The sequence below is a fragment of the Carassius gibelio genome, chromosome A10 (assembly GCF_023724105.1).
Source record: "Carassius gibelio isolate Cgi1373 ecotype wild population from Czech Republic chromosome A10, carGib1.2-hapl.c, whole genome shotgun sequence".
NCBI lineage: Eukaryota > Metazoa > Chordata > Actinopteri > Cypriniformes > Cyprinidae > Carassius > Carassius gibelio.
In genome coordinates, this window is record NC_068380.1 from 16535984 (window position 1) to 16556532 (window position 20549).

Here is a 20549-nt window from a genome sequence, read left to right on the forward strand (position 1 = left end):
ATGGTCACCAAAACAAACTAAAGAAAGTCATACAGGTTTAAAAGGACGTGAGGGTAAGCAAATTATTACAGGATTTAAATTTTTGGGTAAACTATGAATTTAAAGAATCAGCGAATGAATCATTTGATTCAAAAGATTCGAGTCATTAAAATGAATCCCCACCTTCTTTTACTGTCTATGATCCCCAACACAACACAGACCGAAGGAAAATTTAACAAGCCAGCCGACCAATCAGAAATCGGCTCATGTTGCGCTGCCGGTTGTGGATTGGCCTCTCCTAGTTTATTCAAAATACTGTATTAAAATGGTTAGATTTAAGCAAATGCGAAACAAATACGGTCTTTGTCGGCTTGCTGATTTCACTGCTGTCGGTGTGTTTTACACTGACCGTCACGGCAAAGGATCGCCCTGTTGTTGAGGCTTATTTCACCCGGTATACCTTGACAGGATGTCCGACACTGCTACGACTATCCAGCTCAGCTAAACTGACCAAAAACTACATCAATTGTGTTAAAATTATTGGGCTTATAATAGCCAGGATGCATAGAGAGACCGTACATATGTGCGTGACGCTGGTCGATTACGTCTACAGTCAACTCAGCTTCAGTCTATTTTATATCCCGATTGTAAATGTAATTTCCATTGGGGTTGTTCAAGTCAACACGTGTGCATAGTCTGTATATTCCTTATTACAGTACTATCCGTTGGGTAATAGTACCGTTGGATCATATGGAGGATGCACTTGTCTTGATCAACACATCGTATGCTAAAAGTCACGTCCAGTGAATCATGAGAGCAAAGCGTTTCCTTATAATGCTCATGAATGAATACTCCAGTCCATCAATTAATGACTTAATTACTAGAGAAAAGCTGTGTTTGTAACAAAAACATCATTAAGACATTAACTTCTAACAGTTGCTTTTGTCTGAAATATGAGTCCCAATGCTTGTTTCAGTAAAAATGTCATCTTGGCTGAATTAGGAGAGAAAAAAAATATGTAGATCAAGCACCATTTACAAGCAAAACGCCCAAACAGTTTTAAATATGTGGGTGGATTTTATGGCCTTTTTTTTTTTTTTTTTTACTGAAGGAAGCAGATTTCATATTTTGGCCAGAAGCGACAGATTAACATGAAAAATTCCTTGATTGTTTTTTTTGTTGTTGTTGTTGCTTACAAACACTTAGCTTTTCACTTCACAAGTCATTAATTGTTGGACTGGATTGGTGTGTTTTATTGTGATGTTTTTATCAGCTGTTTGGACGGCACCCATTCACTGTAGAGGATCCATTGGTGATGAAGTGATGTGATGATACATTTCTCCAAATCTGTTCAGATGAAAAAACAAACTCATCTACATATTGGATGGCCTGAAGGTGAGTAAAATTATGAAAATGTTTATTTTGGAGTGAACTATTCCTTTACATGCCTTTGAGCCCAGTTCGATGAGTAGTTTAAAGGGGGGGTGAAATGCTCGTTTTCACTCAATATCCTGTTCGTCTTGAGTACATATAGAGTAGTACTGAATCCTTCATAAATCCAAGAAGTCTTTAGTTTTATTATATTCATAAGAGAAAGATAGTCTGTACCGATTTTACCCGAAAAAACACGACCGGCTGGAGGCGTGACGTGTGGGCGGAGCTAAAGAATCACGAGCGCGAATAGGCTTTTGCGTTGAGAGCATGTGGAAGCTGTGACATTACAGTGAGGGAAAACCCATCATCCAAAACAAACCATGGCTTACAGTCAGATTCAGCCATTTATTTATGCGGTTCCAACACACGATCGCGACCCTTTTTCCTTGGGATTGCATCATCCTTAAGAAATAAACGATACGCAAATCCATCTTCAAACTGGGCCTTGTGAACAAGCATCTTCGAAATGCAGGGAACAAACAAAAACACTTGCACAGCTCCGTTGATGCTCTGTAAAAATAAACTTCATCCACTGGTCCCTTAATTCTGTTTATTTTTGGTAATCTGTGCAGGGTTGTCTTGCCCTGGCAACCAAAAACACACTTCTTTTGTGACTTTTCGCGACGCTCTCGCTCTGATCAGTGAATCGCTCTGATCAGTGAAATGTCTGTGCTCTCAGTGCTCTGCTATACGGGAGCGTGTGCTCTTCCGGCAGAAGTGCCTTAGGACCCATAAGGAAATTCCGCTCCATCAAACGTCACACAGAGCCATACTCGAAAAAAACTTTCCGAAACTTGTGACAAACCGGAAGGAGTATTTTGGGAATAAAAATACTCCTTCAAACATACAACTTAATTTCTGAAACTTTTTCCATGTTTAGCATGGGAATCCAACTCTTTAACAGTGTAAAAAACTCAGTATGCATGAAATAGCATTTCACCCACCGCCCCCCCCCCCCCCCCCTTAAAGCAACTCTACGCAGTTTTGTGTATTTTCACGACTCTGGCGCTGCCTACTGTCAAAAGAGTGGAGTTCACTGTCGTAAATATATACTATGATAATTAGCCTTCAGTAGAAAAGATGAACACCTGCATTTGTTGCTGCCATTCCCCAAACTTAGATAATTAAGGGAAATAAACAAAAACATATACCCTCTTAGATATCAGTGAAAGATGACTAGAACGATTCTGAAACTGATATTTCAAGGTAAAAAATAATTATGATCCACTGCTAAAGTACGTTGGCGTCAATGAAACTGAAATGCTTCAAAACAAACCAACAGAGCTGAACAACACCATTGATAAACCTTGAAATATTGCACATGTAATTATTGTCAATATCCTTCTTTTAAATACGATACATTCAGATTATATAAAACAACCAAGACTGCAAATTTACATAATCTAGTGAAAAATTTAGACAGTCCTTGGAATGCAGCATCCTGAAACACTGAAACTTTCAGCGTTAATATATATCAGCATAATAATTATTCAATTTATCTTGTTAAAATAGTCCACTTTTTAAGGTTTCAATACATCAGGTTAATACTGTGTACACTGGAAAGTGTCAGTTTTGCAGTGTTTCTGGAGCTGATCTCAAAACCTTCTCCGAGGGCACTTTCTTTCAGTTGAAAAACTCAAACACAGACAGTAAATATCATTCAGGCCTTTACATTGTATACTTACATAGTTCTGACATGGTATAACCTCATTTTGAGTGTACTGCTAATTTTCAGAATATTTTAATGCCAAACATGAGCTTTCAAACTCATTTTGGTTACAGTTTACGGTCAGTATTCCAGACCACTGTTTAATGGTGAACTGTATGTAGTGTAAATGTGCTTTAGCAGCTAATACTGGAAACTAGAAAGTATTGCTACCACAAAATGCTAGTTATTAACAATATAGTCAAGGCCAAAGGTTTGCAAAACACCCTAAAATGTGAACTGATACCTGTGAATGTTAAACAAATATATGAGCATATCTGTTGAAGTGCATGCTTTATTTGCATAATCATTTCAAAAGTCATATAATAGAGCAATGTGCAAGTATTAATTCATCTATTTAAATAATTAAATGCTTGATAGTTTGATTTTTTTAGCGTGTTTGCAAACATTTAGCCATGACTCAATATAGAGAATTTCCATTAAGCCGTAATTCATCACCTACACAATGACATTTACATTACGCTTGTGCTAAATAACTAAACGGGCAGCTAAAAACAAATTCTGGCATTAAATATCTAAGCCTTGGTAATTGTTATTTTGTTGAAGCAACATCAATATACTGATCCGGACTCTATCTAGGTTGTTTATGGAGCATGTTTGCACTATTGAAACTACACAACACTTTATCTACACTACAGCTCAATGCAGGAACACAGTCTTGAGGGCATTCGGTCTTCATTATTCAAAAGTAGCATGTGCTTTGAATGTCTGTTCTCATGGATATCATACGGTTGACCTGAAACGGTTAAAAATCAGGGTATAAATCAGCTTTGAGGAAGACTCTTTTCCCTGGTGAAGTGTTACACTCCCCAGATCATCGTCTCTCACTGTCACATTTATAAAGTGCCTCCATCTATTGTGCTTAGAACGGTTTTCCATGCAATGTGAGTTATGCCTGCTACAGTACAGGTGTCTCAACGCCCCCATGAATGCACATCAAATTGAGATGCATATATGAACACATATGGGTGCCTTGGAATCGGCATATTCCACATCTTCGAAACTCCTTGGAATGGGAAACATTAGAAAGCAGCTTTTTCTAATACAGGATGACTTGGAATGGCCAGCTGCTCCTGGTATGGAAGAGAGGCTTCAAAAGATGGCAGGGCACTGACTCCAGTCCTGTCTGTCTTTGGCCTCCCAGTAGCCTCCTTTATACACGTAGCTGCTCTCACCCGTCTCTGTGTCAGTCCTTTTCTCAAACCACAAGGGCTGGTAGCTCTCGGCCTCCTTACCTGTCAAAACCAGCACCAAACATCTTCAGTGTGATACTCTCCTGCTGTTTGTACTGTATACTGCCTACTAGGTATATGAAATAATGAGTGTGTGAGGCTGTCTTACCCTCTTCTAGTGCGAGGTTGGCCTGCGCCTCTCTCTTCCTCCTCTCCAGTCTCTGACGCTCCTCCAGACGCTGTTTCTCAGTATTAGCCTCATCCCACAAGCCCGCCTCCATCAGCCGTTGGTCGGGCCGTAAGCGGCTGTCTGTTGGGGCAACACCATCCTCCGGCTCATTCAGAGTCAGAGCCAAAGAAGAGAAGTAATGCATGTTCTCTGCATTCTCACTGGAATTACAGAAGAGAAAAAAAAAGAGAGTAGACATTATGAATGAATGTGAATGCAGCGCAGTGAGCCCTTTTCACAGCACAAATGTTCCCAAGTATATTTTGAGCATATGTGATTAAAATTGTCACTTCTATAAATAATAAGAATATGATATAAAAAGACAGACAGATAGATAGATAAACAGATACAGACGGACAGACTGACTCTTACGGCAGAGGGTATTTCTTCCACATTAGTTTTGGAGGTAGAGTCTGATAGACCGTTTTCTGTTTGCCTTCAGATCCTCCAGAGCCGTGGCTGCTTTCTATGATCTTTGCACTTTCCATTTTATCATCCCACGTTCCGGAGAGAATGTAGTGGGTGCAGGCTTCAGCATCCATCACAACGCCTGTTACCTGTGGACGGGAGGACACACAGCGCTCACTCATCACCCAGCGGAGGGCAGAGGCACACAGCCTCACATTTCACATGCTGGAGGACTGAATGAAGGCGACTGATACACAGACTGACTGACCTTGCGGGGAACATCCCTGGAGAAATAGCTGTATGGGGAGAACTTGAGGTGGCATTTGTCCTTGTTCCTGTGGTTCATGATTATAATGTCCCCAGACTGCATCAGGACAAAGAGTCATGCATTAATAATAATGACAGAGCTGCAGTGATGAAGAGCAGGTGTTTGGATTTGAGTTAAGTGACATGAAATGAACATTTATTAAGGAAGTTAATATGATCTGTTTTGATTTCATGCCTTGGTGGTCAATTCACTTTAACTGCATTCCCCACTGATTCAATCCAGAGCTGTTTCCTGTTTCCTGTCAGTGGTGACTTTTCTCAAACAGATGGAGTGCTGAAGATGAGTAATGCCTCAACACGAGGACTCAAACCATAATTTACTCAAAAATGAAAATTCGTCATCATTTAATCACCTTCATGTTGCTGCAAACCCATATGACTTTTTTCCTTCTGTCAAATCTGATGTAAGATTTGAGACAACATACTTGATCTAACACATCAAATGTTTTATTTGAGTACCACAATAAAGATTTTAGTAAATAATGATTTAAATTTCAACCATTTTCTCAAATATATTTAGCATACACTTGGAATGTACTCATTAATTTATTCATTCATTAATTGAAATGAAGCTGAAATCAAAGCAAATACAAATATAACATGAAAAAGTTTAACTTAAAAAAAAAAAAAAATTTAATGTTGCCCTGGAAACTAACTGAAATAAGTTTACATTGAAGTCAATTTAAATTGAACTGAAAAAAAAAACTAAATAGAAATAAAAAGGCACACTATGAAACTTAAACTGAAATTAAAATGGTAACTAAAATATAAAATAAAAGCTAATTCAAAATATTCATAAATATAAATATAATGATAAAAAATAACTCTGGTATACAGAGCACGGACCTTTTTATTATTTTAATGACACCTTTATATATATTTTGTGTGTGTGTGTGTGTGTGTGTGTGTCACTTTGTAGTTTGTCTGCACCTCTCCCCATACACATTTATTAAACAGAAACAAATAACCAGGATATTCTTCAAACAAAAAAAAAATTTTAGAAGTAAATGCATAATATGAAAAGCTAACAAACAAAGAAAAAGGAGAGAAAAGAGAATGACACCAGGCACATACTTGATCTATCCATAGTTTTCCCACGATTATATTGTGCACAGTGGAGGTCACCTTACTCCACACATAATGATTCCCACTGGAGTGGAACTTCAGGTGAATGTTTCCTGCAGAGAGAAAAGAGAGGCACTGTGAGCAAACAACGACAGGAGAAAGAGAAACGTACATGGAAATAAACGCAAACAAGCTTGATTCGCTCTAAAATTATCTCAAAGCTGCAGGAAGATCTGCAATAAACATCAGTACAAAAATTTCTATAAAAACAGAAACTATTTCACAAATGAAATTGTCCTCTGAAGTAACGTTTACCTGAAAGCAGCACATCTATACAGACACTACAGGTAACTAGTGTTGTTTTTAATACTAGCCTATGAGTTTTCAAAAAACATTTTTAGACATTTTCTGCATTTATGCATTAAAACGCTGGTCAGAAATCATGAGGTAATGTAATAATGATGAGAATGTGCTCTAAAGGTGACTCATAGCTCATGATGCATCACCTAGCGGCATGATGGAGATGTATTTGCCACGAAACTTGCTGTCGATGGTGATCTCCTGCCACAGGGTCCAGCCTCGCTGTGATATCACATGGTGGGCAGCCGCCGGAGGGTGATGACTTATCTGAGAGAGAGGTGTCACACAATCACTGACATTAACAACATTAATAACATTTTATGCAACTATAAATAGGTAAGTAATATATGTTACATATATATTATTTTATATATGCATATTTGACCTGTTCACAGATGGAGCGGTATCCGTACTCCTCCACGCGGTCCAGCTCATAGGTCTCTCCCAGCAGGGGGTTGAAGGGTTTCCCTGTGCGGTGGATGGTGGTTGAATAAGACGAGACGGAGAAGGCGGCCACCAGACACATCTGCTCCAGAGAGGAGTCACAGCGTGCCGCCCGGTCCAGGAGCTCGCTGTATTCAAGATCCTCTGTCAAGCGCTGCAGCATCGATAACGGCTCGTTGAAGTTCACCTGGAAGTGAGGATTCAGACACACACAGATATACGTCAGGATTCAGATAACCAAGATTCGGAGAATTTCAAGGTTCACCCAAAAATGAAAATGTGCTGAAAATGTACCCAGGCCAAACCAGATGTAGATTGTTTGTTAGGGTTTTTTTTTCATCAGAACAGATTTAGAGAAATGTAGCATTACATCACTTGACCAATGGATCCTCTGCAGTGAATGGCTGCCGTCAGAATAATGCTGATTAAAAACATCACAATAATCCACACCACTGCAGTCCATCAGTTAATGCCATGTGAAGCAAAAAGCTGTGTGGTTATCAGAATCTATAAATAAGCTGTTTCAACATAAAAACTGTTACTTCTGTCCAAAATACCAGGCTATAATCCATAATAACCCTTCTTCCAATGAAAAAGGCCATCCTCTGTTGTCTCTCACATCAAAATCCACCCGCATATTAGAACTGTTTTAGGACTGTTCAAACTTGCCTGACCTGTGCATATTTCTCTCCTGGTTCAGACGAGAGAAATCAATGTTGTGAATACAGGACTGAAGTTAAAAAATATCTTGATGGATTTGCTCATTACAAACACACAGCTTTTCACTTCGCACAGTGTTAACTGATGGACTGCAGTGGTGTGGATCATTGTGATGTTTGTATCAGCTGTTTGGACTCTCATTCTGACGGCACCCATTCACTGCGAATGATCCATTGATGAGGAAGTGATGGAATGCATTTTGCAATCTTTAATGGTCTGAGGATGGGTACATTTTCATTTTGGTTGAACTGTTTCTTTAATTATAATCATTGGGCATTATCTCCCACAGCTCAGTACTATATAGCACAAATGATATAGTGAGGCTCCTCTTACAGGCATGGGGATTTTAGAGAGCTCCTTTCCAATGCAATTCTTCATGATGCTCCACAGGTTCAGGGAGTAGTTGGGCTTATCTGGGATACGACAGCGTCTGCCCCTGCGCAAGTAGCTACCAGAACCGTTCTGTACACACAGAGAAAACAGTATAGTGAGCAAACATAAACGGAATCAACATTATTTGGCATGTGTGGTTCTGTTTCGATGTTATGAATAAACAGCCCAAGCTCACATTGTCATCCTGGCTCCAATTTCTGGATAAACTTCCACTGGTCACGTTCTGATTACTGCTCAAGTGTCTAAGACACACACACACACACACGCACAAACAGAAACACAAGTGAGGGCTGAAATATCAAATTGCTTCTTACTGTAAATATGTAATGTACTCACAAGCCACACTAGGGGAAGATCATTCATTATTCAGGCATAGAGTAGATAAACACTGTATAGATACTGAAAACTATTTGTTGTGTGCAATATTTACAATAACATCATTCCACTTAGCGTCCACTTGTTTTGGCCGAGAACTGCCCACTTTTACAGGAAGAGACCATATAACTTACATGAAACCCACAATTCATTTAGCTTTTAAGCACCACTTAAGGGAAGGTACATCCGAAATCAATGAGACCTAAAAATTATTCAAATAATTGTGCAGCAATCTCAGCACATTGATTATTATTAAGAGAAATAGCTAAGAAAAATTAAAAAATGAATATCACATGTGCCCATAATGACAAGAGCGTGTTACTTTATCAAGCTCTTGTAAGTATATGTGTTGTCTGAAACTGTCACTAAAAGCCACTTTCAGTCAGACATGATCTTTCTTCTTGTAAACCTGTGTTGTGAGTGATCTTCTGCAGGCACTGTGATGAAGGCCGGAGAATCTTCCATGGCATCAAAGAACTCTATGTCTTCATTCTCTTCACTGGATTCTCCCTCCAGTGTCCCCTCTGCACCTTCTGAAGATCAACACACGGAAAGTCTGGATTTAATGATGGGTCAGCATTATCAGAAAACTCTTTCTGTATAAAACTGAGTGTTACATTTTAAGCCTAGCCTGTAATAACATAGAGAAAGCAAAAAACAGTTTTCACGGATTTATATAATGTGTTATTGTGCTTGCATTGCAAAGCCATTAAACTAATATAATTCTCAAAGTAAAATAATTCATACATCTAAATTTAAATTGTACTTAATACATTTGGATAACAAAGGGAAAGAAACAATCACACTAGAGTTGAAGAGTTTGTGTCAGTAAGATTTGTTCATGTTTTCAGGAAGTCTCTTGTGTTCACCAGTTTATTCAATTTATTTGATCAAAAATACACTAAAGGCAGTAATATTGATTAAATTTACTACGATTTAAAATAAAGTTTCTATTTTATTATCTTCTAAAATGTAACTATTCCTGTGATTTAAAGCTTTATTATTAATATTATATTTTCTGTCATTTTGATCGATTTAATGCATGCTTGGTGTATAAAACGATTATTTTCTTTAAAAAAAATGTTTTTTTTTTAAATCAACAGGCCTAGTTTACATTGAAAATATTGTAATATAGTTCACATGAGTCAAAATAACATGTCTTTTTTAAAGCATGACAGCTTCAGTTTATTCTTCACACTAAGTGTAGAGAACATAGCAGTTTGGACATTCAGCAAAACATTGCATTTTGTGCTCCACAGACAAATAAAACGAAACAATCAAAAAGCCTCACTATCGTGTGTGCTGGGCGATTCTCTCCAGGCTCTCTCCAGACTGTTGTGTTGTTTGGCTAGCTGCTCGATAGTCTCCTCCAGGTGGTGGCGCTGTTCCCGCTCATACTGCAGCGCACGCTGCCACCGCCGGCTGTGTGCCTCCGCTAGATCCACAAAGTCCTGGCAGGCCTGATCCAAAAACCAGCCCAATCATTCACATTCATCATTCATTTTCTGTTACAGGTTCAGACATTTTTAAAGATAAAACATGCATTTTTATGCTAAAATGTCCGTTTTAATTAGCGGCGTCAACTATAATTCAGCCACTGAAACTCACATTGATCATAGCATTGGAAGTGATGCGGAGGAGAGTGGCTCGCTCGTTTACGGACTTCAGTTTATCTGCTCCGTCGCTGGGGGCCCGCAGGTCCTCCAGTTCACTGAGGGAGCGCTGGAGGGCCGCGCCGTGCTTCCCGATCAGCTCGTTACAGGTGCTGAGGTCTTCAAGCTTGCTGGCCAGAGTCTTGAGCGCCCCTTGGACCAGAGCACGGTCCGGGTGGGCTAGTGGACCCTCGTCTCCAGAGTCATCTGGAGAAAAGTGAAATGGAGAGATAGACGCCAAATGAGAAGATATACGTAAGATATGCATAAGTGTGTATAGTCAGCTCAGTTCTTGGACCACTTCTCTTCTCTGAGCATGGCATCATTAGTTTGTGTCATTCAGAAACATGGCTTTTCATACCACTGCTAAGCTGATGACATTTCTTACTGGATAAAGGACCATCACCTTCAACTCAACCTTGCCAAGACAGAACTGCTTGTGATTCCAGCAATCCCATCGTTTCATCACAAGTTGACCATCAAGTTAGGCACATCAACCATAACTCCATCAAAAACAGCCAGAAACCTTATATATGATTAGATATGACTGATGATCAGCTGACTTTCTCAGAACACATTGCTACTCAGTCCGAACAGCTTAATCCCTTCTTTTTTGTTTTTAGCCATCTTCAAGAATCGGCTAAAAACAAATCTCTTTCAACTTTTATTTGACCCTCTAACTCTGCCACTCTCTATTCTAATTCTATTCTTTAAAAAAATAGCCTATTTTAGACTTGCACACTATTCATTTACTAACTACTTGTTTTCTTAATTTTTTTTTTAAAACACACACTAGCTTTTCTAATCTTTTTGTATTCTATCTGATTTTCTTTTCATTTATTATAAACTTAAAAAACCTTTCTTCGTGTACTGCGTTAACTGAGACTTGTTATGGCACTTGCATAGCACTAGCACTTTTGTTGATTTTGATTGCTTCTATTGTCCTAATTTGTAAGTCGCTTTGGATAAAAGACTAAATGTAAATGAAAATAAGGGAAGTACAGCTCTGTTTATTTACCATGAATGAAAATGAAAAAGTGTTGTCTTTTTCACTGGGCTGTACTTAATTGTATGTAGGAAGAACCAACAAAACATTGACCATGTCTTTCCAAAAATGTTCCAGTAGCTGAACTTCATGGGATTTGAAAAAGTATAAACAATTGAACATATATCCACTACAGCCACATATGTGTTTGCGTCAAACTAATTATTTCATGTACTCCAAAAATGGCCCATTGACAGCAAGTGACATGTTCACGATCACCACCGAAAATACCTGAACACATCCAGCCCTCAGCACATGTGTCATTTTATTTTAATACTGTGTGAAAAACATTACAACTTAATTCAAATGTATTTGTATAGCTTTTAAAACACTACTCCAAAGCATCTATTTCTTTTATATGTACATTTCTAGGGTAGAGATTATCAACCTTTTGAGTCGAAGGGCCCCCAATGTCCAACAATATTTGAAGGTCCTCTAAATAATACTAACAGAACCATAAAATATATCATCAATGAACGATCATTAACAAAGAATGGGAGTGTTTATAAAGGTATGTACATTAGCCACGTTTAATTTTCCAGAAGTTTCAAGAACCACAGTTTTATTGGAATTTATTTTTTATTATATATAAATAAAATTTATATATATAAATTTATAATATATATATATATATATATATTATATATATATATTTATATATATATTATATAATATATAATATTATATTATTTTTTTTTTTTTTTTTGCTTTAGATCACTTTTTTATGTGATAAAGATTATGAAAATTAATATGTGCTAGTTTTAACTTGTCAATATAATTATTGTTAATTATATCATAATTCCTATTAATAATAATTAATATTTATTTTTTGAATGTTGTCTTTATAATATTTTTTTTTAGCAGAAATATAGAGTAGCTGCAAAGGGATCGTCATATTTGAGGGTCATGGCAAAAGTTTGACAGCCCTGCTACAGACTTCCAATGTAAGTGTGTAAACTGTATGTAAACTGGAATTCAAAATCAATGCCTGTGGTAATCAAAAGAATGGCCCATTCCTTCAAATAAGTGAAGTTATTATGTGTTGTGATGTTCTGCAGCTGACATATTTACCGCAGCGCTGCAGGCTGAACTCAAATATCTCTATAAATAGCACAAACGCACACAGTGCTGGAGGAGTCTGACGTGACAGCTGAGAACTAAAACTCTCCTTTTGTGGAAGTCTTTTCAATTACAAGGATATCTTTCAGCCAGGCTTTAAATAGATGCTGAAAAATGACCACAGAGATGGACAGAAGCTGTAATGGGAGCTGATGGCCATCGGAGAAAAAAAAAAGAGAGAGAGAGAACATGCTCAAACAGATCCAGATGTCATTATAGAGCTGAAGGACATCACAGCTGAATGTGGGCAGTAGGTGACGTGAAAGAGACGCGTCATAATAACCAGCAGCAACCCATTCAAAACACCAGATTTCTGTGAATGAACACCGCTACCATGGAAACAAGGTCTCACATAACTGGGCGGATGGCTATTTTTAGCAGCTATGAGGAGAATGAAAAACAAAAACAAAAAAAACAACATGGGCTAATGCATCTCGCTTTGCCTGCTCTCTCACACAACATGACCATCACTCACTGGAAAATAGACGAGAACAGGCTGTAAATTCAGTCTTGTTTGCCGAAAGACATTTTTGGAAGCACTTGCTTGTATGAGCCTGAGGCGGCTACACGAGGAGACGAGCGGGACACATGCTGGCACACTGTTAACTGAAACTCACTCAGTCTGTAGGCTGTATCAGAGACTGGAGATAAAAGGGAAGACGAGTGCCTTTTAAATGACCTGCTGCACTGATCAGATCATCTGTGAAATATGTTATATCTGAAAAAAACACATCACCGTTCCAACACAAATATGAAGCAGCACAACCGTTTTCAACATTGATAATAATATGAAATGTTTCTTAAGCAGCAAATCGGTATATCAGAATGATTTCTGAAGGATCATGTGACACTGAAGACTTTGATCACAGAAATAAATCACATTTCACAATATATTACAATTTAAATGTTAGATTGCACTAATAATTCTCATTACTATTTTTACTGTATTTTTTATCAAATAGATCAAATAAATGCAGCCTAGGTGAGCAAATGACAAAACGATGAAACACTTCAAAATTGTTTGCATAATTAATAATAAATAATAATTGACAGTACTTCAATAATAATGTATTAATAAAAGCTCAACAGTTAGACATAGCCCTTAAAACAGACACAAAAATAAACTTGCAACCATTTACATAACAACTTTTCATAATTTATTACTACATGAAAATAATAATAATAATAATATTTTCTTTTTTTGTTTTTCATTGTAGTATTATGATTATTTATTGTGGCAGCTAAAAAAAAGCACATCAAACGTTTTTCATTGTAATATGAATTATTATGTACCATTACTATTATTTAGGATTAATTACTTCATTTTATATAGTCCTATTATTATTTATTTTGTCGATCAGAAAACAAAAATAAACCAGTATGTAAAAATTGGTTCTGGACATTTGTTAATATTGAATAAGAGAAAAAGTCCATTCATTATAATAAAATGATGCCTGATTTTGTAACATAATATGTACTTACTTTAATCAAACGCATGAGTATCCCAGTATCCAAGGTCAACAAAATTATTTTTGCTAGAAACATTATTACAGTTTTCTTCAGTTCACACAAAATAATACACTGACTCCTGTGTGTGTGTGTGTGTGTGTGTGTGTGTGTGTGTGTGTGTGTGTGTGTGTGTATGTATATATATATGAAGAGTTCAGATGCAAAAGCCTCTAAGTGCCATCTGAAATTTTCATCTAAAATTTGGATTTTTATCAAGCTCCTATGCTTAGGTTGAGTAATTTTACTTTAATGGCAATGTGCAGGTCCTTTTCCAGGCTATTAAAGTGAAATAACTATGAATATTTATATAGATATATACTACTTTTACTACTTTTTTTACGTTGGTTAGAATAACTTTTTGCAAGTAAGATTTATTTTTGCATTGAGGATCAATTCAAGCTGAACTCATCAGCTGCAAAGATTACATGATCACTGAAATGCCAGCTTTAGTCTTTCTACCCAAACTCTATCTAAGCTAAAGCGTCTTCAACCTAATCCAAGCAAAAGACTGCAATTTTCTGATTGCCAAGAAAACAATCGGTGGAAAGTGGATTAGCGTGGATCTCTAGAGAGCAGAATCAAAGAGGAGAGAATGAGAACTCCTCCAGTCTGATGACCCACATACAGCCATTGTGTGCCTGTGCCTCCTGCCAGCATCATCACAGAGACAGACATCGCTCAAACCTTCCTCTGACCTGCTGGAGATACACCAGTGACTCATCTCTGAATAACCACACCTGAACTAACAGCAGATCGCAGAACAGGGAAGATTCGATGTGTGGAGACAAACATAAAAGACTGGAAGGATCTCAGAAACAAGCGATGGTTAACTTCACTGACTGTCTGACAATCCACAGATATTCTGCTCTGCACCGAGTCGTGTTTCTCACACTTACAACACAACTTACAGACCACACTCAAAGAAAGAGACCCTTTTGACACCAATAATTTGTTGGCAAAAACCTAGAAACACCCAGACAACTGAACACAAGCAATCATCACTCACAAATGTTCAAATGTAGCATATTGTTATGAAACATGTAACATATTATCCAACATTGGATCCTAATTCAAATCCTGAGAGTAAGCTGTAAGCACTAAAGGTATTAGGCCCATAAAAGAGTAAGTGACCACATACAAATATAAACAAGTTCTATGAAATGTGAATGGATTAATAGAGTAGCCACAATGTGCTTCAGAGAATCTATAATAATTCACACATTCCCACTCATAACTGAGCTATAAATAGCTTCTGCTCACAGAACTTTATAATCAAAGCTGAAATGAAAGCTGATTTGGTATGTAAAACAGACTATTCAATCGAATTCATATCATACTAAAATAAAATAAAGGCTAAAAGCATCTATGAACTGAATTTTTTTCCTACAAAGACAAAAGATGCTTTTGCATAAATGGCAATCAAACATAAGTATTCATAATGTTCCTTACCTTTTCTCCACAGGATCAAATCATTGATAAATACAAAGCGAACAATGTTTATTTAGTGAAGATGATGTTAAAATGTAGCGTCTCCTCAGTCACCTTCCCAGCTTCCCTCCCATCCCTCTCGCTCCTGTTTTCCTTCTCCCTCTCCCTCTTTCCCTCACATTCTCCAGACTGCACAGTGGGCGGAGCTTATAAGCTCGTCACTCCATTCAGCAGCACATCGTATCATCCCAATGACAAGGTGTGCAAATTAATCATGTTTGGCATCAAACTGAACAAGAAAAGAGACTCATGTAAGTGCAATAATACAGGAGGAGCCGGAAACACTGTAAAATGATCAATACAATTAAAATATCAAATATGTTGATATATTTTAGCTGGGTGTTTTTTTTTTTCAAGCTACCAGGTCAAAATCCTGAAAAGTGGAATAATAAAAATGCATTGCATTATTTATTTTCAAATATTGGTCGAGAAACAATGAAATGTGTTTTTACTAAATGTAACACAAAAAATAAACACATTTAATGCATAATGTTTATGATGAAATAATTACTTTGCATATATTTGCATGTTATAAAAGAGAAAGCATGAAAAATGCTACCACCTAGTGGCATTTTCTTAAACAATACAATGCTTTTTTTTCCTTTTCATTATAGAAAGGATCTTTTTTGTTCTTTATATATATATATATATATATATATATATATAATTCAAAACAGCTGAGATCAGATTAAACTGGTTGGTAAATCTGCAGTAAATAATAGGAGCATGCTCTGATTTAAGCACTTTAAGTCAGAAAAGGAAATTCCTGTTTAGTTCTACTATGTGCAATAAAAGGTACGAGAAGGTAAGAATGCAGACCTGTTTAAAAATAATGTATACGGTTGAGATAAATGTATTATTAAATCCTGAATATCAAGACAGATTACTTAATAACAAACACATCAACACCTCTTCTCATTCTTTATTAAGACCCTTTTACCCATTTTACTGTAAACGATAGTCACGTTTCCAAACCTGAAAATGATGGGAATTTTCTAGTGAGCAAACATTTTAAACAAATCTATCATATGTTCATTCAAAGTAACTCCCCATAATTACAGTTCTGCACACCAACTGCATTCTGGGAAGCTTTTGATTGGCACTGTGACCCGTCACTCACCTGAATGGGGCATCATTTGAGTGGCGTATGCTTTGGCCTGCTGCAGAGCAGAGACCCAGCGCTGACACTCGCCCTCTGAATACGCCTTGAGGTGGTAGCTCCGCCCCCCACTCGTCAGCACAAAGTGACAGGTGTCGCCCACCTCTATGTGCACCGTCGCCAAGGTAATCGTGCCTCGGCAGGTGTGTGCCATTTCTGCTTGAGTCCTAAAGACAAATTCACATATACACAAACACACCGACACGGGTTTAAGAAGCAGCTAGCTGAAAGTCACAGATCCACAGCATCACAAACACGGCTATGTGCTAGTGATAGTCTGATAAATCAGCCAGATGATTAACTGGCCATTTGGAGATGCTCAAAGTCTAACCAGAAGTCTTGTTTATAGTTAATGCCCATTCTCTGTGCAAATACTTGTGAGTAAATTTATAATTGAGAGTAATTATTGTACTAAAGATCATTTTTATGAGTGAATTTACTATTGTGAGTGACCCTGCATGGGGTGTTTGATTGACAGACGATCTGACCAATCATAACTCCACATCTGACATTTTTGGAGAGTTGAATGCCGGTGGACTTGAACTTGAGAAGTGGTGTATATTGACGTCTTTCAGTGGTTGAAACAAGATACCATCTGGTGTTCATTCATGTTTATTTCGTGCTATAACTAGTAAAGAGGAAGAGATTATTGGTTCTCGTGCTGCTTGAACTGTGGTTCTACAGTGATCTGTTACGACACATTACCCCTAAAGAGCCACAAAACACTATTTATTGTTTGAATTTCTTTAAAAAATTAAAAAATTAGAAAGCGGAGACTTTGTTTATCGGTGTGTTGTCAGTTTTCTCTTCGCTCAATGTATTTTTCTCTGTGATAGAACATGATATATGCTGTAAAAATAATGTACTTTTATTATATTATCATTATGAGTGAACTACTGTAATTATTTAAAATAATAATTTATTTGTATTATTTTGCTAAATTATTATTTTAAATAATTGAGTAAATATAAATTGTCATGAATTTATTATTAGATGATTATGCTATAAAAAGTTTACTTTTATTCTTTTATTACTATGAGTGAATTTAGGCCTTTTATTGCTATAAATAATGCTGTAAAGAATATTTGTATTTTATTATAATGAGAGTAATTATTGTGTAAAGATATTTTATTTTATTATGAGAGACTTTACTATAGCAAGTAATTATTGTGTAAAATAATTTGTTTTTATTATTCTACTATTAAGAGTGAATGTGTTATTGTGAATAATTACAAAGTAATTTATTATCATTTATTAATACGAGTGACTAAAGCATAGTAATTAATTATTGGGCAAATTTTTTTTTTTTATTATTTCATTCTTTTGATTGAATTTACTATTGTGATTATGGTACAAAATAAATAGTTTTATTGTTCTAAGTGAATATATCATTAGTGTGTGAATGTTTTCTTAACCTTTGATTTGACTGTATTTACTCAAATTTCAGCTATTTTCATCTCATTTGCAATTACCTAGCATTCTATATTTATTTACTTTTTATTGGTACCGTCCTCGCTAGATCTCAGCACTGACCACTGAAAAATGCCGGTCAAATACAACATGAAGGCCACAATAAAATGACTGCAGGATTTCTGAGTCCAAGAGTGCTGAATCAGAGCATCATTAATATCAAATCCATACTAAATCCACAATGCAGTACAGCAAGCTAACCATTTATAGCTGCAGAGATGGAAAGGCCTCTGAAGGGTACAAAAGCAATTATCACGTAAGAGTAATATCCTTAATAATATTTCAAATAGAACATCCAACACATTAAACTCATGCATTATTATTTCAGGGAAACGGAGTGTCCCAGAGGTCTCTAATGAAACCAAGGCAAATGTACTTCATACAGACTTCATACAAACTGGTGTTTGTTTTTCGCTCGAATTGTTATGCTGATTATATATTAAACAGAAGTTTCTTCAGTGTTCTATTAACATGAATACACTGTATAGCCTATATGAATTATTAAAACATTGTTTCTCAGTAAGGCCTTTGAAGAAAGGTGCAAACTTGATCTACTTGACTAGAGGCTTCAGATGTCCCCATTACTAATTATAAACAGGAGAGGTATTGTTGCAGCATGGATAGCTAAGGAATGACAGGTGCCAACACGAGCAAGAAGCCTTTTAATGAAAACTTCTGACTAAACTCCTATCCCAAATCAGGTCAAACAATGTACCGCGGGTGTCAGGGGTGACACAGCAAAGTCACGCGCACCGAGAGACTCCCGCGCTCCTCGTGCGCACTGCGCGTACAGTACCTGTAGTACGACAGGAGGCCGTTGCTCAGGACGAACCACCGGCGCTGGTAACCCTTCAGGTAGTTAGTCCATTTAAAGAGCCATCCTTTATAAGTGTCCGGCCCGGGACCCTGCACACCTGAAGGAGACGGAAGGGTCCGCACCACCAGCTCGGTCATGTCGCTGCTGTCTGCCTCACCGCTGCCCTCCTCTCATTAACCGCGCGCGTCCCTTCGCATGAATGCAACACGTTTAGGGCACGAGCAAGGAGTCAAATTTGCGGTCACAGCGAGGAGAGGAGGAGCTGGAAAACTGATGCTGCTGGGGGAAATACAGTGTGTGACGTAGATGCATCGCGGACGCACAGCTTGCTCAGAATCTGCCATATGACGTAAAGACATTAGAGAGGAGGAGGATGCACAGGCTTTTAAGAGCTCAAGTATGCATCCCGAGGTAAGCTTGGCATGAATGCAGCAGGGCTGCATCCGATATCGAATAGATTCTTGGTCCTTGCATTATGGTATTTAGTGCTGCAAAGTCATGCGGCGTTTTTCCTCTCCGCTTTATATTTGTGTTTCGGAATTGATGTCTTCCAAGCAGCGCGCTGTACTCTCCACGAGAGGGCACCAACAAACCGGTTATTAAAAATATTTTTTTTTTTTAAATTTTTCAAGCATCTTCATTCAGATCTTTTCTATAGAATTACTCGAGTAACCAAAAAACATCAACACCACCATACAATTAGCTCACTAACCATGAAGTCATACTGTGTGAAGAACATGAAGAAAATTAAGTTTTTATTTAAGAAGTATTCACTGCCTACTTCACTTTCCCTTGTGTTGTTCTAATGCAGTATGCCTTTTTTTTCTTTTTCAGACGACAAACGTAGAAATGTAAAGAAATGACGTCCCGCTCGCCCTCATCCATAATAGCACTGGATTTCTTTTTTTTCATAATAATTAAAAAGAAAACAAGTAGATAGAACAGAAATATAAGAATGAGTTCTAGTGTTAGGGTCAAGTGTAGATTTTCTTGGTTATCAAATCTTATTTAAAATAAACTTGATTGATTAAGGGATAACGTAATATGTAAATTCATGCTTTTAGTTCAAATTATTTTTATCGGCATAGTTGGAAATATTATAGAAGAGACCTAACAAAACACAACCTCTGCTCTGTGGGATAAACAGGATTTCTATGGACAAGTCATTATTTTAGAAAGAAATTGACTGCTGATTTTACCTACTACAAAATAGTACTTTAAACTCAATATGTTTGCTTAATTCAGTTTATCAAAATACCTAATGTATGAGACCGGGCCTAGATGTATCATATGGACTGTCCCACTGGCAGTGTCAAAAATGAACTTCTTTTAATTGTAAACTTATAGAGAAGTATTTGCCTGAAATTTATTTTAAGGGGTAATTGAGAGCATTAGGAGCGAATTCGATTTTGTATATACAACAATGCTGTACAGTAAATATTTAACACTGCTGTTCTATTGTATTGTTGTAAAGATTGGGAGTAGCCAAGGGTGAAAATCAAGTCGGTCTCGAATGTCTACTCTTGTATTAAGAGCGTTGTGCAGAAAAGTAGATATTCTGCTGGAATAAGGAGAGTAATCGGCACTTTAGCACAAAAATTTGGTAAAACTACTTTCTTTGACCATTTATATTTAAACTTTTAGGAAGCAATAAACAA

General features: G+C 37.0%; 1 protein-coding gene across 1 annotated transcript; it reads right to left on the reverse strand.

The window, feature by feature from the left end:
• Window positions 1-3138: 3138 nt before the first annotated feature.
• Window positions 3139-19412, reverse strand: LOC128021377 (oxysterol-binding protein 2). The gene is made up of 14 exons (XM_052608505.1): window positions 18871-19412; window positions 16566-16771; window positions 10241-10491; window positions 9924-10092; window positions 9042-9165; window positions 8433-8499; window positions 8198-8326; window positions 7086-7331; window positions 6847-6967; window positions 6350-6453; window positions 5217-5312; window positions 4913-5097; window positions 4481-4701; window positions 3139-4374 (listed from the first exon to the last, which is right to left on the reverse strand). The coding sequence occupies exons 1-14, from the start codon at window positions 19026-19028 to the stop codon at window positions 4232-4234; spliced, it is 2220 nt and encodes a 739-aa protein (XP_052464465.1). The 5' UTR covers window positions 19029-19412; the 3' UTR covers window positions 3139-4231.
• Between the last annotated feature and the right edge of the window lie 1137 nt (window positions 19413-20549).